Genomic DNA, 20,338 nt, shown 5'->3' with positions numbered 1-20,338 from the left:
AGATATTTTAAAACATTTGATATATTTGTATTAGCAGTGGTACCTGGTATATGGTAATCCTCAGTAGGTAAGACCAACACCATATTCCCGAAGTACCCTTCTGGAATCACTAACACAATCAACAGATTCCCTCCCAAGACAAAAACAAATACTCGCATGCGCTTACATAGACACGACTTCCTTCAGGTGCAGGTCTCTCCGATACAGAGACCTTGCGTAGCGAGGTCGAGACGAGCTCATTACAAGAAATTGTTATTGGGTTGACGAATAAAAAACGCCTTAAGCTTAAAAGCCGGGATCATCCACGGTACAGCAGAAAAGCCTTCGATCAACCACCTACAACCACAACAATAAAAAAACGAAAATAAACACAGGGACTACAACAAAACTCATAAAACCCTACCCCATCATCAGCTTCCTTGCCGTACGAAAGAACAACCGTGATTAGGAGATCATAAACAACAAAAACACACCAAAGGAGACGGTTTTGATGAAATCCTGTACAAAGTACAACAACAAGGTAACTCACACGCCTACACAGCATTATTCTCTTATGACATATGAACACGTCATCTTATGACGTATGAATGTTTCGTAAGACACCAAAAATAAGTTTAAAAAATAAGTTAGAAAAGCCTCTCATGAAACACCCCCACCAACTTCCGCTATTGGGAAAAACCAGATTACCTACCTGTTCTACTACTAGTTCAATGTGAGTGATCTCTTCCTTTTTCAATTCACCGCACATGAACGGTGGTTGACATGGAAACAAATTCATTTACTCAACGATCACAGATCTTTTCATTCTAATAGACGAAAATTTCCAGGACCTGCACCGCGCCTATCTTCGACGACTATGAGGTGTATGTATTATCTGGTCTGCCAAGATCAGGGGAAAGGATGACCCTGTTATTTCATAAGGGCTCGAAGCTCAAGATACAGACGGCATTCTAGGACCCAGAAGTTAAGTTAGCGGTGCTGGATAGTAAATAAAGGCAGTGTTTTCACGTAAGTGATTGAGAGTAAAAGCGGTCGGATTGCTTTATATTTCTTTATTGGGTAAGTCCTGCTCTTTAACCCTAGTGAGAGACGAAAATGGCATGGCGTAGAAAGTTTACAGTGTCCGGATTAGGGAATTAGGAAGGTGGAAGTTAACGGAAAAGATAATCAATCAGACAATCAAGGTAGAATCGATAGCATTTATCAAAGAGAGACAATAGAAACAGATTGGAAAGAGAACTACTGAGTAAATTAGGAAAGATTAGGAAAGGTATCGCAACTGATATGCTGGAAATAAGAATGGCTCTCGATCATTTCTTCAACGCGAAATACATTATCAGGACTAAAGCGCGCGCTCTTTTTCACGATGGAACTAAAGATAGGTTGTCAGAGATGAAACCTAGCAACAAAGCTACAGCCTTGTCTTTCATCAACCGTGACAGATAATTATTTTTCGATTCCAAACAAATGTGTGCAGTCTTCCAGCAGCACTTTGCTTAATTGTTAGGGGTTAATGGCGACATTAATGGATCAGAAATAGTTGTGGCCCTGAGTGACTACCACGTCTCTTGGCTAACAGCAAGTTGTACGGGAGGTAAAGTTGTCTAGTTTAATCAGTTAGCTGTACGAGTTTTATGCTTATATGTCAAATTGTTTGCAAGCATCTTGACAGATGTCTACAGCGACTGACAATAGAATGGAAGGATTCCCAGTTTTGTGAACCGGTATCGTTGCTGTAGAAGAACACGAACAAAGGGGACGTTATTGACGATCTCTGGTTTATAATTGCTAAATGCAGAGTTTTAAATTTTTAACCCAAAGTGCTAGCGAAAAGGCCGGTGCATTTTACAACTACTTCTTCGTGCAATACATCGTAAAGAGGTCATGTAACAAACCTGACTTCGATGGAGCACTGATCAGTTAGGATCAATGGAAAGCTCTTGATAGGATCAACTACACTTCTTGATGGTTGTCCTTCGTACATTCTCTTTTGGTTTCATTTTCAAAGTCTGCAACTGTTTGTGATCAGATTAAATGGCTATCTATCGGAACTGTTTTGAATCAAACGCTTGGTCCACCAAAGATGCCCCCCCCCCTAATCTCTTGATTCGCAGCTGCAGAAACTAGGGTGCTTGTGGAGCATCCTATTTTAACAGAAACAAAGGAAGGTCGTGTCAGTATATACTGACGACGTCATCATAATGATGTCTGACACCACGACATTCGAAGTGTTCTCTAAGTTAGCTTCAGGAGCATACATCTCCGCATCCAGAAAGGCAGCTCCATGCTGTTAGACAGCACCGTGGACCGGTTAAACTGTTTGGGCTCTGGTAGTCTCTACCACTAAGTCAATAGAGACTGGAACGAAATTAAGAGCAGGATGACGAGTATAATCGAATATGGGCTGAAACGAAACATTCCTAAAAGTTTGGAGAGGGGTGAGGAATGCATACATCACCTCTCTTACATATTATCATCTAACCGTTGTGCCTTGCCCCAAGTTTGATTGAACTAGATTGGAACTTTTCTGGAATGGATGAATTCCACTGGTCAAGTGGCTAATCTGTTGACAATAGCGAGAGATGTAGCTAATAATGCACAGACATGCGCGAAGGCTCTGCTATTTATAGAAATTCCTGGACAGTGTGCAGGCGTGGTTACTCTTCGTCAAGCATGTCTTTCCAAAATTCATTTCTTTGTCAGGGCTGCAGAAATTTTTTCAGAGAATTTACCAGTGTAAGATACTCGAAATAAATAATGAAAGTTAATGAATATTCAATTATAAACCATTAATTCACTGTACTGTTTAATTTTCTTTAATGAAAGTAGTGTAAATAGTGATAGGTGTTTGGGGTTGGAAAATTGTTTTTCAAAAAGAAATTCTTTTTTAACACGTTATAGTAAACAGTAGCAGACAAAACTAGAAATTAGCAAATACCTTTCAAAAGCATATAATTAACAACATTCATCACACATCACATAATAAGTTTTGTCTTCATATCGCTGATTGACTCTGATACATATTCATTATGTCTCTGTATGCACGCTCAGAAAGCTTCGTCATTGTTTTTACATATACCTGTAGTGAATTTTGCATGCATGAAGTGGATTCGATCCACCACAGCCAAATTTAAATTAACACTGATACAGAACTTTTCCCACGATGGAACAATCGTTTTTCTCTGACAGCAGTTTTACATCTTCCAGATGCCTTTAGCTAGGCCGAAATAATGTCTTCACTACTTGATCCTTTCTAACCTCTTCTACTCCACCAAAAGCTAGAATAGATAACAAGACCACCAACTAAATCTACTGTTCTCAATGATATATCTATCCTTCTGGATCTTTATATAAGCAAACACATCCCAAGCAAAAATCAGTTCGTCACAGTCGTGACGTCTCAACGAGGTCTGGCTGACCAACCTTGGTTAGAGGGAAAAAGCAACTGTGAGACAACACCCTACAATTCTCTCTAGCTCTAATTCAGTCCCTTACAACATCATTCTATCTGTCTCAGCAATTACTACTAAACAATGAAGAGCATACAAACTCAAACTTTACTTCGCATGCTTTTGGATTTATCAAAACCTGCTCGTCGAGGCAAGGTATTGTAACGTAACGTTAAATAAACATTACCTTAAAACTTCATGCATTGTTCCATCTATCACATCCAACAACATGCAATTATAATAACAAATTTTATCTTCACAACTGCTTATCCGGACATATCATATTAATGTTTACAAAGCAATTTCTGTCGTTACAATTGGTGACCCACGACTTCAACTAAAAACTTTATCGTTACAAATACTTTAATAAAAACTTTTCCGTTACATACCGATAGCAGAATCTACAGAATGACAAGAATAATGTATAATCCCATGGGTAGAACCAAGGTTGGTCAGATTATGAGGAGTTTTTATAAAACAAATTTCAAAAATAGTATTTATTCTACTATAGCCCTGGGCCGACCAAAGCCTTCTGAGTGGATTTGGTAAATGGAAACTGAAAGAAGCCGGTCGAATATACATATATATATGTATATATCTGTGTGTGTGTGTGTATGTGTGTGTGTGTGGTGTGTGTGTGTGTGTGTGTGTGTGTGTGTGTGTGTGTGTGTGTGTCTGCGTTTGTACCCTCGTCACTGTTTGACAACTGGTGTTTATGTGTTTACGTCCCCGCAAGCTAGCGGTTCGGCAAAATAGACCGATAGAATAAGTACTAGGCTTAAAAAATTAGTCCTGGGGGCGATTTGTTCGACTAAAACTCTTCAAGGTGGTGCTCCAGCATGGTTGCAGTCTAATAACTGAAACAAGTGAAAGAATAAAAGAAATCAACTAAGTTTCTACTTCAGTACCAATAGTATAGAACAAGTTAGTGGGACTTGATACAAAAAGTCAAAAACTATTTGGAATTCGACAAACATTGCCGATTTCGATTTTTCCACAAATATGTTGCTTTATGAAAGGGTTGCAATGACGTTATATCTCGCAACCACACGTACACACCTTTCTTATCGGAAGGTGAATACAAATTACTTTATTTGCCTCGAGATTTTTGCTAGTATTTTTTTTAATTACGATCATGATGCTGATACCCTAACCACTAAGCCACGCACACACATATCTATATATATATATATATACAAACATACATTGTGTGAGTGCGCGCGCGCGTTTGTCTCCACCCCCCCTCCACACACACACACCCCACCGCTTGGTTTGTTTACGTCCCTGTAACTTCGCGATTCGGCAAAAAGAGGCCGACTGGATAAGTATCAGGCTTAGAAAAAAATAAGTTCTCGAGTAGATTTGTTCGAAAAGACCCTTCCCAGGAGTGGCCTTAGCAGTTGAATGACGGAAATAAGTAAAAGATAAAAGAGAGACGTATAAATGCCAAAAGGAATTATTTGAAAAAGAATACAACAAACTCTCGAATAAATGAATATAGAGAGTTATTTCCCTTAGAAGCGGTATTGTTTTTTCGACCAATGAAAATGTGCTTTACATGCGCTTTCGAGGGGCGGTGTACGGCAGAGGGCCACTTAGAGACTTGTGGATTACGAACACAGCAGCGCAAAGAACGCATACTGTAGTGTTTTACATCTTACCGATACACACTTTTATATATATACACTGAATACTCTACAAATTTAACTCCTTAACCAAACGGCAACAAAGAATTCTTCGCGTACACCAAGGCACTGCCAGCGCCTTTGTGTCTGCTTTGTCTAGAGCTGGCCATATATCTCTAAGAAGTTATATATGGTATAATTTCAATCCTAATACGTCCCGTTCCCAAATATAATTTATTCACAGTATTTATTTTAAAACAAGGACGGTAAAAAACAACAGAACAAGAAAAATTACAAGAACTACCGATCATTATTTTTGAACAATCTGAAGTGTCTTTTCCCTCCGTTGTTGTTTTTCTGTTCTTAATTATTCACGATGCATTCTATTACTAAACTGTTTGGGTTCTCGAAAGAGCAGGAACCAGCATTAACACCACAGAAGGCTATACAGAAGTTGCAAAGTATTGAAACAATGCTAATCAAGAAATCGGAACACTTGGAATCGAAAATTACAGGAGAGTTAAAAATAGCCAAAGAACAAAAATGTTCGAATAAACGAGGTAATTTTACACCTATGTTTCGTTTGTGTGTGTATATATATATATATATATATATAATATCGTAATGTTTTCTTTTGATTTGTCACAGAATATCAGATCTAATGACACAGAAAATGGATATTGTGTTGTTCATGTTTTTCACAGGGGAATTATCTGTCTGGGGTATTTGAAACTACGACTTCAAACTGAAATAAAAACTGAACTGGACTCGCTGCGTTACATTTATCCTATTATCAAAATTATTTTCCTTAATAAATGGAAGTTAATGAAATTAATTTCCTGAATTTTCCTAATACTTTTTTTCCCTAGCATATTCTTTTATATGTTTCAGCCCTAAGGCTGTGGCCATGCTGGAGCACCGCCATGTTTTAGTTATCCGCTATACGCAATCATAATAGTATTAAATTGAAATAGTAATTTATGTAACATATTTAATGCATTAATTCTTGTCAACGGTGTATACACTCGTTAAGTATTATATATATATATATATATATATAGATAGATAGATGTGTGTGTACAAACAAATAAGTTTATGCTGATCACAGGTGATTGGCATTTTAGTAGTTACTTTCTCTTTGTAAAATATCGAAAACGCAATTCCATTTTTCTCTAAACTTTTAGCTTAGAACAGAACATGTAAACAATCCTTAGTCGTTAATCAATAATTTATTTTCCTTTTTCTTTTTTCTAAAATTAAGCTGTTTTCCTTGATGCAAAAGCATCATACTATGTGATCTGGTCACAAAATCCATGATTCATTCTCACTCCTCTTTCCGTGATGTCTTCCACCACTATCATCATCAACCTCACTTTTTCAAACTTTTTTCTTTTCTTTTTTTGTCGTATTAAAAATACCACGCTCCCATGAAATTGTCTTGCTGTTCTTAGTTTGGTAATTTTACACAAATTTTAATACAAGTAAACAGAAAGCATTCTGCCTGTATGTCTGTGTGTATATATATAACAATTATTATAATCGGAATTATAGTAGCCGCAGGACTATTTGGAGGTTTTCCCAATTTTTAATATCACTAAAAGAAATTACCAGAAGGCAAATATATTTATAAATTTGTTTTTGTCTAAAAGAAAATCGCTACTGATATCATGCTAACATTTTCCATATCTTCCTGAACACGTCCAGAAGTGTCACCATAGTAAACTGACGTGTGATATAATGTTCTTAGTAACTAACAGTACATTCAATTAGAAAGAGATTAGCTTTAGCTGAAATTAATCTCTTCCAGCTCTTTACTAAAGAAATTTATTACAGGAGAGCTCTCTTTAGTTACGAACGATGTTATTTACGAATTGAGTGCCGTGCAGTGGAAACTAAATATATCCTGGAAAGCAGTCAGTTTAATTCTCACTTGATTAAAAAAAAAAAAGAAGAAACAATAGATCTGTTTGTACTAAAAAAATGAGATGGTCACGGCTGAAATGTTTTCGTTAATGCACCTTTTTGATCGCGGTTAACCTACTGCTAAACTCAGAAATCTAACTAGTCTTGATTTTTGTTTTTTTAATCTTACATACCTAATGCTCAATGAGGCGTGATAGTTTGTACACTTATATTTTACCTCTGTATAAATTCGATGTCGTTCTACTTGTGAAAACAATGTAATGAAGCAGTTTACACTCCGGAGAGAATAGACAAAACTTTTCTATCATGAATGTTTTCTTTGCCAGAAAGTTTTCAATGCAAAACAAGTGCCACTTTATTATAATCTCATTTACTATTCGCGTATCTGAAAAAAATATAATTCGTCGAGATTTTGATTCGTGTAGATTTATATAGAGGGGAAATTTTAATTTAAGAGACTCATTCTTTATTTCAAGGGCATAAATATGAACAGTGTGTTTGTCTTGATAATTGACAGATGTTATTGGATGGGATAGATTTTCATATATGTACATTGTTTGTTTTATAAACCACTGTTTACAAATGTTTAAAATAGTTACTTTTCTGCTTTGTTATCCTACATATAAAACTTTACTTTGTTTTCTAATTAGAGTTGGTAACCCAAATTTGTCTTTTCCTTCATAAAGTTCGATAAAGTCTTTTCTCAATTACGTGACATAGGTAAATTACATGGCGGTCGATTTGTTCATCAAGCGAAAAGCCTACCTGTTAGATGTGTAGCTTCTACGGGATGTTTAAATAAAATTACTACGAACTATCTGTTGAAACGTTCCTCTCTTTTTAATATTAATATGTAGAGTCATAGTTATTTAAGCAAGTTCACTTTTTTAAAGTTTAATGCTACTAAAAACTGTTACAATATTCTCTGATCAAACCCCAGCCTAATAAATACGACTCCGAAATTTATTAATATACCAGTAATACTATATTCTTAGCTTCAAAATTAGAATCATCCCGTAAATAATGGTGACACGTTTAATATTCTTTAAATTAATTTTACTTGTAGCTATATAAGATTTCAACTTTTTTGATTTTCCCCCACCCCAGTCAATTTCAAACTCTAATGGCCGCTTTTTTTAACCATTATGCTGTGAATTGGTCGAAGTTTATTTTTTGTTGTTTTAGAAAAACACTGTACAATTTTATTTTATATTTTTCAAAAGTTATGTCAATGAAAAGAATATCTTAATGTGATGTACTTAAGCATATTTCTGTGATACAAACATTTGACATTTTATTCAAACGAGACAAGAATAAAATTAGCCTTCTTAGAAAGTTCATGTTACTATATACTCCGACAGCTCACTTCGCTCAGAAGCTAATATCTTTAGACGGAATATTTTCTAGCATTTACCATCTCCTTTCAGTTCTTAATCCTAATTATTAATATCTACTGCTGTTGTTTAGCCCCAGGGCAACCCTGATCGTGATCGAAGACGTGATATCTTATGCCTATCATGTCTTTTACTATTACATTGTCCAATGTGTCTCCGTTTCTTAAGACTATATGGTTTGATTTGAGAGAGACTGGTGCTATTTCCAGCGGGTCGAACGACCACATAATGGTTCCCTCCTTTGATATAGATTAAGTTTCCAATGACCTAAAATTAACTAATGTAGTTCACGTAGATAGAAATATGATGAGTATAAAATAGACAAATGTACGGCTCGTTTTAAATGATCGTTTAGTTCTTCGAGGAAATTTTTCTTTTATCCCTTGTTATTCGAATGCAGTGATCTTTAAAGTTAAATATTGTTCCTAACTAATTAGCCTGTTGTTAACATTTTCCACATAACTGAATGCTGTTTTCATACTAAACCTCGTGACGCTGACTCAATACAGTGATCAGTCACTCCTCGAAACTTTTTGCTTACTTACACACACACACTTAATTTGTAACTCAATCGCATTAAGATACACTAGCCATTCATGAGAAAATATAAATAACCAGCTTATTACTAATAAGTTGCTCAATTTTGTTTCCAGTTGCGAAATCTCATCTGAATTAGAAAAGAGAGTGTAGGTGCCCAACCTATTCCCGTATGGAAGTGAGAAGTGAAAGTATTCATGTGTACATAATATAGGAATGGTACTTAGTATTTTTATGTATCCCATTAAATTTCGATACTCCATCTATACTTTTGCAGCAACATTTTTTCCCGCAATTTCATTACTCTGAGATGGCGGAGATGTTAATGTAAATATGATGAAGTTATTTATATGGAGGAAATTGTTACAATATGAGAAGTGAAATAACAATTCCATTTAGCCTTACCACTATAAAAGAATTATGTTTTTGAGATTTACGTTCAAACAGGTATCGAGTGAATATCGGTATTAAAGTAAAAACATTTTTATACAATTTTTGGCGTCGCTGGGGTGTCAGTTCAGTTTATGGCAACGGTCACGTTTCGACAGGTACTTATCCATATAGGTGTAGTTTTGTGTTAAATTCACTAATAAACACAAAGGAGTGTCATTTTTAAACAGTCTGTTATGAGGTTTAGACGTTAGAAAGTCCGGAATTAAATTTCACAGGCTCCACAAGCTTATGAAATATTTTGTTATGATATCTAGTTTGTTTATAGTAAATTATTCTCTGTCATTTGTACAAATGGGTGTTGTTTTTATTTGAATCTCTTATTAGATTTCATCACTGACATAATTCTTAACTTAGAATTTTTTTTATTAACATTTTCTTTTACATACTTCTATGTTTCTTTCAGACAGTAAATTATTTATCGGGATTTTAAAAAAATATGAAGCACATTTTTGATAATCTACTCAATTATCAAAAAGTTCGTATCTTTTCGGTTTGAACGGCAGTTTTTTTCTAGCGGTGCCATATGAAATTGTCACCCATAATTATGACCCTAGTATCGATTTCAATCTGTTTTAGAGTTAGGGGTGGGGGGAAGGGTATCTTTTTTTCTTCAGAAATGTAAATAAACCCAATCTGTTTCTTAAACGAGGGACAGATTCATACGGTACAATGTTTTCACCTCAATAGACGTCATTGATTGGTTGAAATTGCAGAAATTGAAGAAAAAAAACAAATATCTTACAAACTATAGAATTTTCTCAATAAAGCCAAGAGAAAAAGATGTTTTATAAACACTTTCTACCTGTATACGAAGTTTAAAAGTGTTTAGTTACATGTAAATTATTTTGATAAACTGCCGTTCAAACCGAAAAGATCCAAAAGTTCTCTCTTAAAAGTTACTTAAAAAAAAACAAAAAAACCTGTATTTATAAAATTTTCCTTGATACGAATTCTGTAGGTCACGATCTGGTAAATTGGACTGGCGCTATAATATTGTACGAAATAAATGTATATTCATTCACGTGCAGATGCATGTTGCCACTATTCTAACCACAAAATTGAGGAAAGTTCAATCGTATTTTTCAAACATTGGTCATTGTATTTTGAATGCAAATACAAATGTTGACATTAAATCCAAGTATTTGTTTATTAATGTTAATAACCTATTTATCCAATGTCCACGTTTATATTAAATGCATAGAAATATTTATTGAAAAATTTTAATTCTAGGTAAATAAGTAGTTAGAAAGAATTTGGTTAAATTCTGTTTGGTTGTTTCCTCCTCTCAGATAGTTTTTAAAGCTGAAGAGCGTCAATGCTCATATCCGTTTCAGTCAGTCGTGGGAATTAGGATAGCTGGGTGAGGTTAGTGTAGCTAATTTTTCATTTTAATAGTTAATAATTGCAAAGAGAGTCTAAACAAGAGAAAGTTCTAGAGGTCACAGTTTTGAAAAGAAAAAAGATTTGACAGAGTAAATATACTATGTCTATGCAGTGAGTTTTAAGAGAGGCAACTAGAGATTACTTCAGCTTTCTTGCTGTAACCATTTGAATTGAAAAAAGGAATTTGTAAACATTTTAAAAATTTATCTATTATTTTCTATATGTAAAGAATTAAACTCAACAATAGCAATTTTGTGAGGCTTTAATTCTCTACTCTTGAAAAAACAAGCAAACAGTGTAAGTTCAAATGGTACAGCAGATATATCTAAGTTACATAGTTATCTATTTAAAAGTCAGAAGTGTATTGCCTAGATACTTTATGGCAGTTACCAAGAAGATTAAAATATATATATTCTGCACTGATCAACCTCTTTCTTTGCTGCAAATGAGAGAGGTAACAAGCTGTAATAACACCGTCATCATCATTGTTTTAACGTCTATTTTTCCATTCATGCATGTGTCAGGCAAAATTTATTGAGGCAAATATTTCTACTTCTGGATGCCCAGCTTGTTGTCAGTCTTCAACTGTTTACTAGGGAGGTAATATTTTCCTCTAGTCTGGACATGTTTTCACAGAAGATTACAAGCAAGCATCACCATTTGTATAGTGGCAATATTCGTTTATAATTGCTGCACAATGTCCAGTAAATGAGACACACATATGCACACAACAAGCTTCTTTATAGTTTCCATCTACCAAATTCTCTTATGGGCTATGTCAGTGTGCATATACATCAGAATGTGAGTGTCAACAGAAAAATTGAGCATAAGAGGCATCAGACGTGGTGTGCAAGAGAGAAGACTGCGCTGGTATGGTCATGTGATGCATATGGATGAGGACAGCTGCATAAAGAAGTGCCAATCTCTGTAGAGGGAACCTATGGAAGTGGTAGACCCAGGAAGACATGGGTCAAAGTGGTGAAGTATGAACTTTGGATGTTCAGTCTCACAGAGCTAATAAGTGATTGAGACCTTTAGTGATTTGCTGTGCTTGAGAAGACAAAGAGAAATTGTTGTCATGGCCAGTGTCGTTAACACATAAAAGGCATCCTCTGCACTCTTAGAGTAATTGGTATTAAGAAGGTCTTCCAGCCATGGAGACTGAGCCAAATCATACTGGAACCTGGTACAGCTCTCTGGCTTACCAGTCCCATGCCAGCATGGAAAACAGACGCTAAATGATGATATAGCAGAAGACATTTGCCTCAAGTGCTGTGTAGTGGCACTGAATCCAAAACCACGTGGTTGCAAAATGAACTTCCTAACCACACAGTTTAGCCTGAACTTAAAATGGGTTGATTGTGTACAACTTGCATTTGAAGCAAAATAATTACTTGGGATAAAATTCCATTACTTTTTTATCCATTACTTCTTATCTGTGAGTATCAGCTTCTTTGCTGACTATTTACTTTCCTCCAGGAAATATCTGCATCAGAATAATAATATTTTCCTGACTATTGAATTATTTTGTAAAGAAAGTATTTCTTTTCACCTTTAGCATATCAGATAATCAGAACTGAAAGGCTGGCCCATAATTTTTTTTTCTCTTTCCCATTAATGTCTTAGATATTTTCTTCCATAATTCTTGAACTGTTGCTTTGTTTTCTTTTGTGGAAAAACAATGAAGCAGTCAGACATGCCATATTGTATAGAAAGGCCACAGTGTTCATTTCATTGGCTTTTTCTTTTTGTACTTTTTCTCCAACTTCAGCAATGCTTTCTTTTCATATGTAGTAGATTCAGATCAAATATTTCCTGATGTTAATTTAAGATTAGCTTGTAAGATTAATACCTTATCACCTGTGTTACCCTCTCACAAAACTTTCTTTCCTTTTTTACAAGCCAGCACAAGTTGAACAGTTCTGCAGTATGCCTCTTGTAATTCTACATTATTGCATGAAGTTCTAGTTAAAAGATTTCCCAATCCCAAATTTTTCCTATTGTGTTCATATTACTTTTAAATACTGGTTTCAAATTTTTGACACAATGCCGGCAGTTTTGGGGGGAGGCCAAGTTGATTTAAATTAACCCCAGTGAAAGGGGTGAAAAGCAAAGTCAACTTTGGCAGAATTTGAACTCAATGTTTAGATGGACAAAATGCCACTAAGCGTCTTGCCCAGCATGCTAACAATTCTGCAAGCTCACCACCTTATTACTTTTTAATATAAGACCATCATTGTATATCTTTTATATAAAGTATTTAGTTCAGTGACTGGTGTTTCTTAGTTCAGATGTTACTTGTTTCTACTTTTCTGATCTTGTGGGTCGATGAAATATTATTTCATAGAGGAAAAAATGATTATTAAGTTATTAGACGCTCTACTTTTTCACAGAACACTTAATTCTACATTACCACAATTTGCATAGATATTGGGCATTACAAAGACTGGCTACTCCTGTCTTCAAAAGGAGAACACATTAGATAACATAGGCTCCCTCCTGTCCTTACCCACCACCAAAAAATTCCTCATACCTGATGATCATAGCTGGAAAAAAATCTTTTATCAAAGGTTTACTCAAACAGGATTAATACTAGCTAACAAGGGGCATTCTGTGTGGATATTAAACCTGCTAAAAATAGTACCAAATGTCCCTCAAATTATATTAATGAAGGATATGTTGGACATTGAAATAGTTGGCATAAAATGATGGGATAGTTGTAGTTGGAACACCTTTGATCATGGGTTTACTCATTTAGAGTTAACCTGGAGCTAAACAGTGATAACTTAGTGCATACTTCAGATCATATAATTTCATGCAGTGTCTCATGAAGAGAGGAGCAGATCAGTTAATTATATTCTTATCATTTTTCATAGTCTAATACCTATAGAAAATTTTAAAGTGCTTTTGCTCTGTGTAGGAAAAGTTTGTTTTCATTTATTAGTATTGTTATGTGTTTGGATCCACTTGTGAATATCTTTTAATTCACCTTCATGCTTTCTTTCAAATATAGTTAGTCCTTATAGGTAACAAACATGGGTTTTTTTCTGAGTGAGAAGTAAATAGTAGCAGCATGAAATCATGAAGTATATTTGCCACCTAAATATGGCAGTCCCACAGGAGATGATGCTACTGTTCTTTATAGCCCAGGAAGGCTGGAGATGTCTTCCTGGGGCTATAAAGAACAGTAGCATCATCCCCTATGGGACCGCCACATTTAGGTGGCAAATATACTTCACAATAGTTTTTTGGAGTTTTTTTTTAATTATTAATTAACCCCATACACTTTTGATCAAAATGCCTTCTAGTTGTGACCTTAACATTAATGACATTTTTTACTGAAGGCTATATTAGCCAATGTGCCCTTTTATCCTTAAATCTTTAAAATGCGTTTTGAGAGGTTTAATACTATTTCTGTTATGAGGTAGAGCAACCATATAATGACTTTATTTTTGGCTCATTTGTTTTTTTTAATGCCAGAATATGCAGAAGACACTAAGAAACATCTACACCTCAAGCTGCAGTTATCAAGTTCTTAAGGGCATAAAAATAAAATTCAAATAGGCTTAACATGTTGTTTGGTTTAACACTATCCTTGGCTACTTTGCAAGCATTCAGACCAAACACTCTTGTTTCATGCTCACCCACATTTTTTTCTTGTAGGCAATGCCTTGCAAAAGTTCAGGCTGGCAGAGAGCCATATCAATCCTACCAATGCAGAAGGACCTGCAAAGATTATATTGCATGACACTGTTCTAGCTCCTTTGGCTTGTGTGTATTTTTTTATATTTATATATATACACATAATGTGCTGATTCATGATAGAAAATTCAACAAAAACAGTACTCCATCTGGTGAGAGATAAATATCATTTAGATAAATTATATATATTATTTTAGGAAGTTAAAAGTTATTGCTGAACATAGTGACCATTAGTTTCACACTTATAAAGCGCTTAGCAGTATAAGTGACTCATGAAGATTCAAATGACTGAAGGCATTTCAGTCTTCAGCCATTAGAGCTTGACAAGTTGTCTTCTCTGCTAAGCACTTTATAAATGTGAAACCAATGATCACTCTTTGGCCAGCCATAACTTTTAACTTCCTAAAAATATATTACTGCTCTTATGCTTTAGAGTGTACTTCTTTCTTGAATATATGAACTACTAAAGATATATATCTGAGGTCTCAACAATAAGTATCCGAACTGTTGCCATAGTAACAAAGCATGCAGAGTGAAGCTGCTCAGCAAAGATTGACCTTGAACTCTGCTGTGCATGTACACTGTTTTAACATTCAAGCTCACTTCTGCTGTTTACAGCAGGACTTGGAAGGAAGGGGTGTTGTATGCGTTCATTGCATTGACCATAACAGAGAAAGTTGTCATGGTAATACCTACTCAGAGGCTTATGCAAAGTTGCAGGAAGTGTATGGAGAGGAGTGTATGAGCCACACACAAGTATATGAGTGGTTCAGACATTTCCAAGATGACCGGGAAAATGTTGATAATGACGAACATTCTGGGAGACCTGCAACCAGTAGAACTGAGAAAAACATCGCAGATGTATGTGGAAATTGTCAAATCACCATCCATGAGTTAGCAGAGGATGTGCAGATTAGTTACGGGTCAGTTCGGTTCATTATCACTGAAGATTTGGGTATGAGACGCATGTCTGTCAAGTTTGTGCCAAAACTGCTTTCAGCCGACACTCAGGGTTTCAATTGCACGAGATCTTGATTGTGTTGAGAACAATGAAAACTTTGTGCCAAGCTTTTGGCAAAATTCGATGGAGATTCTGTCATGGTCAATGTGACGATCGCATGCTGCACACCTTCCTTCCAAGCACTGCCGTAAACAGCATAAGTAAACTAAATCACTAAAACTTAGTGCACATGCACAGCAGAGTTCAAGGTCAGTCTTTGCCAAGCAGCTTCACTCTGTGTGCTTTAGCTTCGTTACTATAGCAACAGTCCGGATACTTATTGATCAGACCATGTATATATAAATTTATAGCTATTCAAAAAACAGATTGTTAAGTATCAGACTGAAATATGTATTGAGGTCAATATTATCTACTAAGACACTTGAATGCAGCAATCAGTATGGCCACAGTCCAGTGACTAACACTAATAAAATACATGTCTTGCCTTATCAGTCTTCTTTCTTTTTTTTCTGAAAAAAAGTTCATCCAACAATAGAGATGAATAAGCTGGGCTAGATAAGGTTTACTGTTAATAGTTATGCTACATACTTCCTTGTTCTAAGTGCAGAACCTTAAAGTTAATACATTAAGTAACACATGGTACCAGGTAAACGGCTGACAAGTTTATAGTTCATGTCCTGGCTGTGATCAGAAACTGATAGAACCTACATCATTTTCCAGGACTCTTAATAGCCATATTTTATAGCTTTAAATATGTATTCGAAAGCTGTTATTTTACCTCAAATCAGCCTTGATTAAGAACTATCATCAAAGGCATTCCATCTGTGACTATCTAACTTTTTTTTTCTCAGGTCTGATATATCTAGACATGTATTTTAAAGACAGTATGATGTTATTTGAGATAGATCTGGCTGCTATTTCTAGAAGGTTGAGTGACTGCATAAAGGCTTCCTTCCTTAGAAGATATATCTTACAGCTGTAAAGCAAGCAACAGTAGCACGTTAAGATTCATAAGTGTTCTATTAGATTTACTTGTGTTGAAGAGGCAGTAAGGAAACCATTCCAAGTGTGCACATTTTTTAATTACTACTTAGAGACTAAGATCTTCAGTAGCAGTTCCCCAATTACCTAAAGGGTTACTTGACTAATCATAGAAGTATTAATATATAATCAATTCATTATACTTACCCAATACAAACTATATCAATCTATGAACAATAAAGGCCTTGAATCTAGTGCAAAAAAAAAATCAATTTTATTGCTTGGTTACATTACGTGTGTTGTTCTATATGAGATGAGAAGTAATCAGAAGGCTTAGTAAAATTTCTATTACTGGACAGATAACAGCTTCATATTTGACATAGTACTCTCTTAGGACCTATTCATATTAGCCTGCAAGCTTTTACAAATTTTTAAAATATTCATTTTAAAAATATAAAGAATAAAAAAAATATTTAAGTTCCTATCATGTTTCATATTTGCTTGATATGTGAGGCATAATTTTTTTTTGTTTCCCTGTCCTAGGAGTCATAAAGCTGAAACAAATGTCCTTGGTGTTTATTAGAACAACTACTGCTATTTACATTTTACATTCAGAACTTTATTTTCTCGTAAACAATTCCTATATCAACACTCTTAATTTCATATCTCCCTAATAAGGCCCTGTCTCATAAACATGCTTTTCTACTTGTTATTTTTCCGGGTCATGACATGCTCAAAATTTTGAGGTATGACCAGATTGATATACCTGGTGGCAGCTTAGAGTTCTTCCTTTAGACATGAATCATCTCTTCCAGAGAATGTTACTGCTATTGCTGTGAGGGCTGTTGTCTAGCAAGGACCATCCAAAACATCCACCATTGTATTTCAGTGAGTGATTTGTGTGTGCAGATCATTTAGCATAACAACATGGCCTCTTTACCATGCGTGCCAGACTATTTCCACTACAAATGGAGGTTGGTCAAATGTTATGACTAGGATTTGTTCTGAATTCAGAAATTTGACTGTTTGTCTCTGAACATCCATGCCATGTTTGACTATCACAAAGGGGCAAAATTCTTGTAGAACAGAGGAAGATTGCTCTTTAATTTTATGCCAAAGGGTCTGCCAGACATTTTGTAGGTATGATGGACACTCCATGAGCTGGTATCTGCAATACTGAAGATTTTTTCTTTAAAAATAGCAATGCATACTCCACCCAGCTGTGTTCCCATGCTCTGGCTTGATCTATGCAGCTCTTGAGTAGGAATATGTCACATTTTGGCACTGTGACAACAATTGTCTTCAAAATAACATTTTTTGAGAAGAGACTATTTCACAATTTGATGGTATTGCAATTGTTAGTCTACTCGCATTACCTTCAAACATGAAAAGGCTGATTCTGGCACTATGGAAAGATGTTAATTCTGTCATAAGATGTGATAAAGCCTGTATGAAATTCTTGCTTTTCTTCGATGCATGGACATTAATGCCAGTGTAGATAAGGAAGGGGTACCTCAAGCTCTAGAATGTGTCTGGTCTTTATAGTTTTGTATTCTTAATAATGTTGAGGGAGTTTAGCTTGTCTTGATCTTTCAAACTGGAGCTATTCAAGATCACGAAAACAAAAGATTTGATGTTTTAGGAGTGTGAGCCTTCTTGATCTTCATTTTGACAATAACCAGTGAATTTGATGTCTTTACAGCTAAATTGAGTTATCCTTACAATCGAAGCAGCTTTGGTTTGGGATGAGAGTATCTTCTAAGTAATCTCAAATTTTCAGATCATCATTAAGCATATTTCTCATGGTTCATGTCACTTCAAAGAATGGATCTTGGACAGCTTGAAAAAGAGTTCTAGAGTTCACAAATTTCTCGATGTACCTGATCAGTTCCTCAAATACCCAAAACTCATTCATTATCTTATTTGTGTTTTTAGATGTTTGGCTCTGCTTACAAATCAGATTACAGTACAAATTTCTCAACTTGAATGAGACACATCAAATAGCATTTAGCTCCAATGCAATTAGATCTTCTCTAAGTATTCTTAGTTAAAAGCCGGTATTGTTTTGCTCCATGATCCCATCTTGAATGTTTTTTTACTTGCATCAATATTGAAACTTTGTGGAGAACAGTTTCTTCATTTTCTTTATTGTTTTGTGCTTATTGAGCTTTTTCTTTCTGTCATTAGGTTTGTGCTCTTTCTTTTTCTTTGCCTTTGCTAACTTAGAATTGTATTTCAAACCAAATCAAAATAGATGAACATCAATGGAATTTGTATCCTTGTGGTACCAGTGCCGGTGGCACATAAGAAAACCATCTGAACGGGACCGTAGCCAGTACTGCAAACACCGTCCGAGCATGGCCGTCTGCCAGCCTCGTCTGGCACCTGTGTCGGTGGCACATAAAAACACCATCTGAGCGTGGCCGTCTGCCAGCCTCGTCTGGCACCTGTGTCGGTGGCACATAAAAACACCATCCGAGCGTGGCCGTCTGCCAGCCTCGTCTGGCACCTGTGTCGGTGGCACATAAAAACACCATCCGAGCGTGGCCGTTCGCCAGCCTCGTCTGGCACCTGTGTCGGTGGCACATAAAAACACCATCCGAGCGTGGTCGTTCGCCAGCCTCGTCTGGCACCTGTGTCGGTGGCACATAAAATCACCCACTACACTCTCGGAGTGGTTGGCGTTAGGAAGGGCATCCAGCTGTAGAAACACTGCCAGATCTGACTGGCTTGGTGCAGCCTTCGGGCTCCCCAGACCCCAGTTGAACCGTCCAACCCATGCTAGCATGGAAAGCGGACGTTAAACGACGATGATGATGATGATGAAGACTTGTGTCAGGAAGTAGAATGAGAAGCAAAATTGTTGACACTTTCATTGCTGTTAGAATACAGTTCTGTGGAAAGAGCATCATCTGGAACTGATCTACGTTGGTAAAGAATGGTGTGTAGGCATCTGTTTTCTCACAACTTAGGGCTCTGCAAGAGACACTTCAAGGGTCCAGTAGTGCTTTACTTGTAAATCATATAATGATTCCAGTTCAATACCACATTGTCACTAAAAATATGGGAATGATATTGATATGTTGGTACATGGTTGAGAATTGTATTTTTAGCCAGGGGAATTTAAAAAAAAAAATTCTTCAGTATCACACAAATGGCATATTAAATCAAAAAAGTGTATTCAAAATTCATTATTTTAAATATGTTCTGCAATTCAATGTATTTTTAACCAGACTGATCTTGTGATTTATATGGCTGGAGAAATATGCTATTCTTCATAGATGTCAGCCATTTTGTATTTCAGTGTTTTGTATGCATATTTTTAAATATTCTCAACTTAATGTTGATAGACCCTTAGGTTGCTTTCGTGACTAATATGATACTTTTATCAACCAATTAATTGGACTTTTTAAATATAACATTAAGTTACCTGACTAAAGATAATATTTTATGGTGACAGCTCTAATGAATCTGACTTGAGAGTATGAGTAAATACAGACATGTATGTCTTTTTTTTTTTTATATGTGAAAAATCATTGCCATTTTATCCAGCAGCTACTGGAAGACTGGTTTTGGTTGTGTCCATATTTGTTTCCGGAATTTATAGGAAAGCTACTGGCTGAGCTAAAAATGCTGTCATAGCTTGTATAAATTCTTACCTGATTGTCTCCATGACAACTATGTCAAGTTTGATTAACTTTGTTTTGTTGTTAGAGTATTGATTTCTGTGAAACCTACATAGATAAAAAAACCTGTGAAGATGTATTCTTTCAGGAGGAACTACAAAGTCACAGACAATAATTTTGACCTGGGTGTTCCTTCAAATATAACGTGACTGCAGCTGACAACCTCAGGAAGGGGTTGCATTTAACATCCTCAGTGTTTTACTAACTGGAACATTCATTTTACAGCAGTGAGCAGATACTGGTT

At 35.7% G+C, this 20,338-nt stretch overlaps 1 protein-coding gene across 1 annotated transcript in view; it reads left to right on the top strand.

The window, feature by feature from the left end:
* The first annotated feature begins 5,005 nt into the window (after positions 1–5,005).
* Positions 5,006–20,338, top strand: part of LOC115212175 (charged multivesicular body protein 4c) — a 66,729-nt gene continuing 51,396 nt past the window's right edge. The window contains exon 1 of the mRNA XM_029781018.2: positions 5,006–5,634. Within this exon, the coding sequence (XP_029636878.1) occupies positions 5,451–5,634 (184 nt within the window). The 5' untranslated portion in view covers positions 5,006–5,450. The remainder of the gene's footprint in view (positions 5,635–20,338) is intronic.

This window comes from Octopus sinensis, linkage group LG1 (assembly GCF_006345805.1).
Source record: "Octopus sinensis linkage group LG1, ASM634580v1, whole genome shotgun sequence".
Lineage (NCBI taxonomy): Eukaryota > Metazoa > Mollusca > Cephalopoda > Octopoda > Octopodidae > Octopus > Octopus sinensis.
The sequence above is the reverse complement of the archived record's forward strand: the minus strand, read 5'-3'. Positions and strand labels throughout refer to the sequence as shown.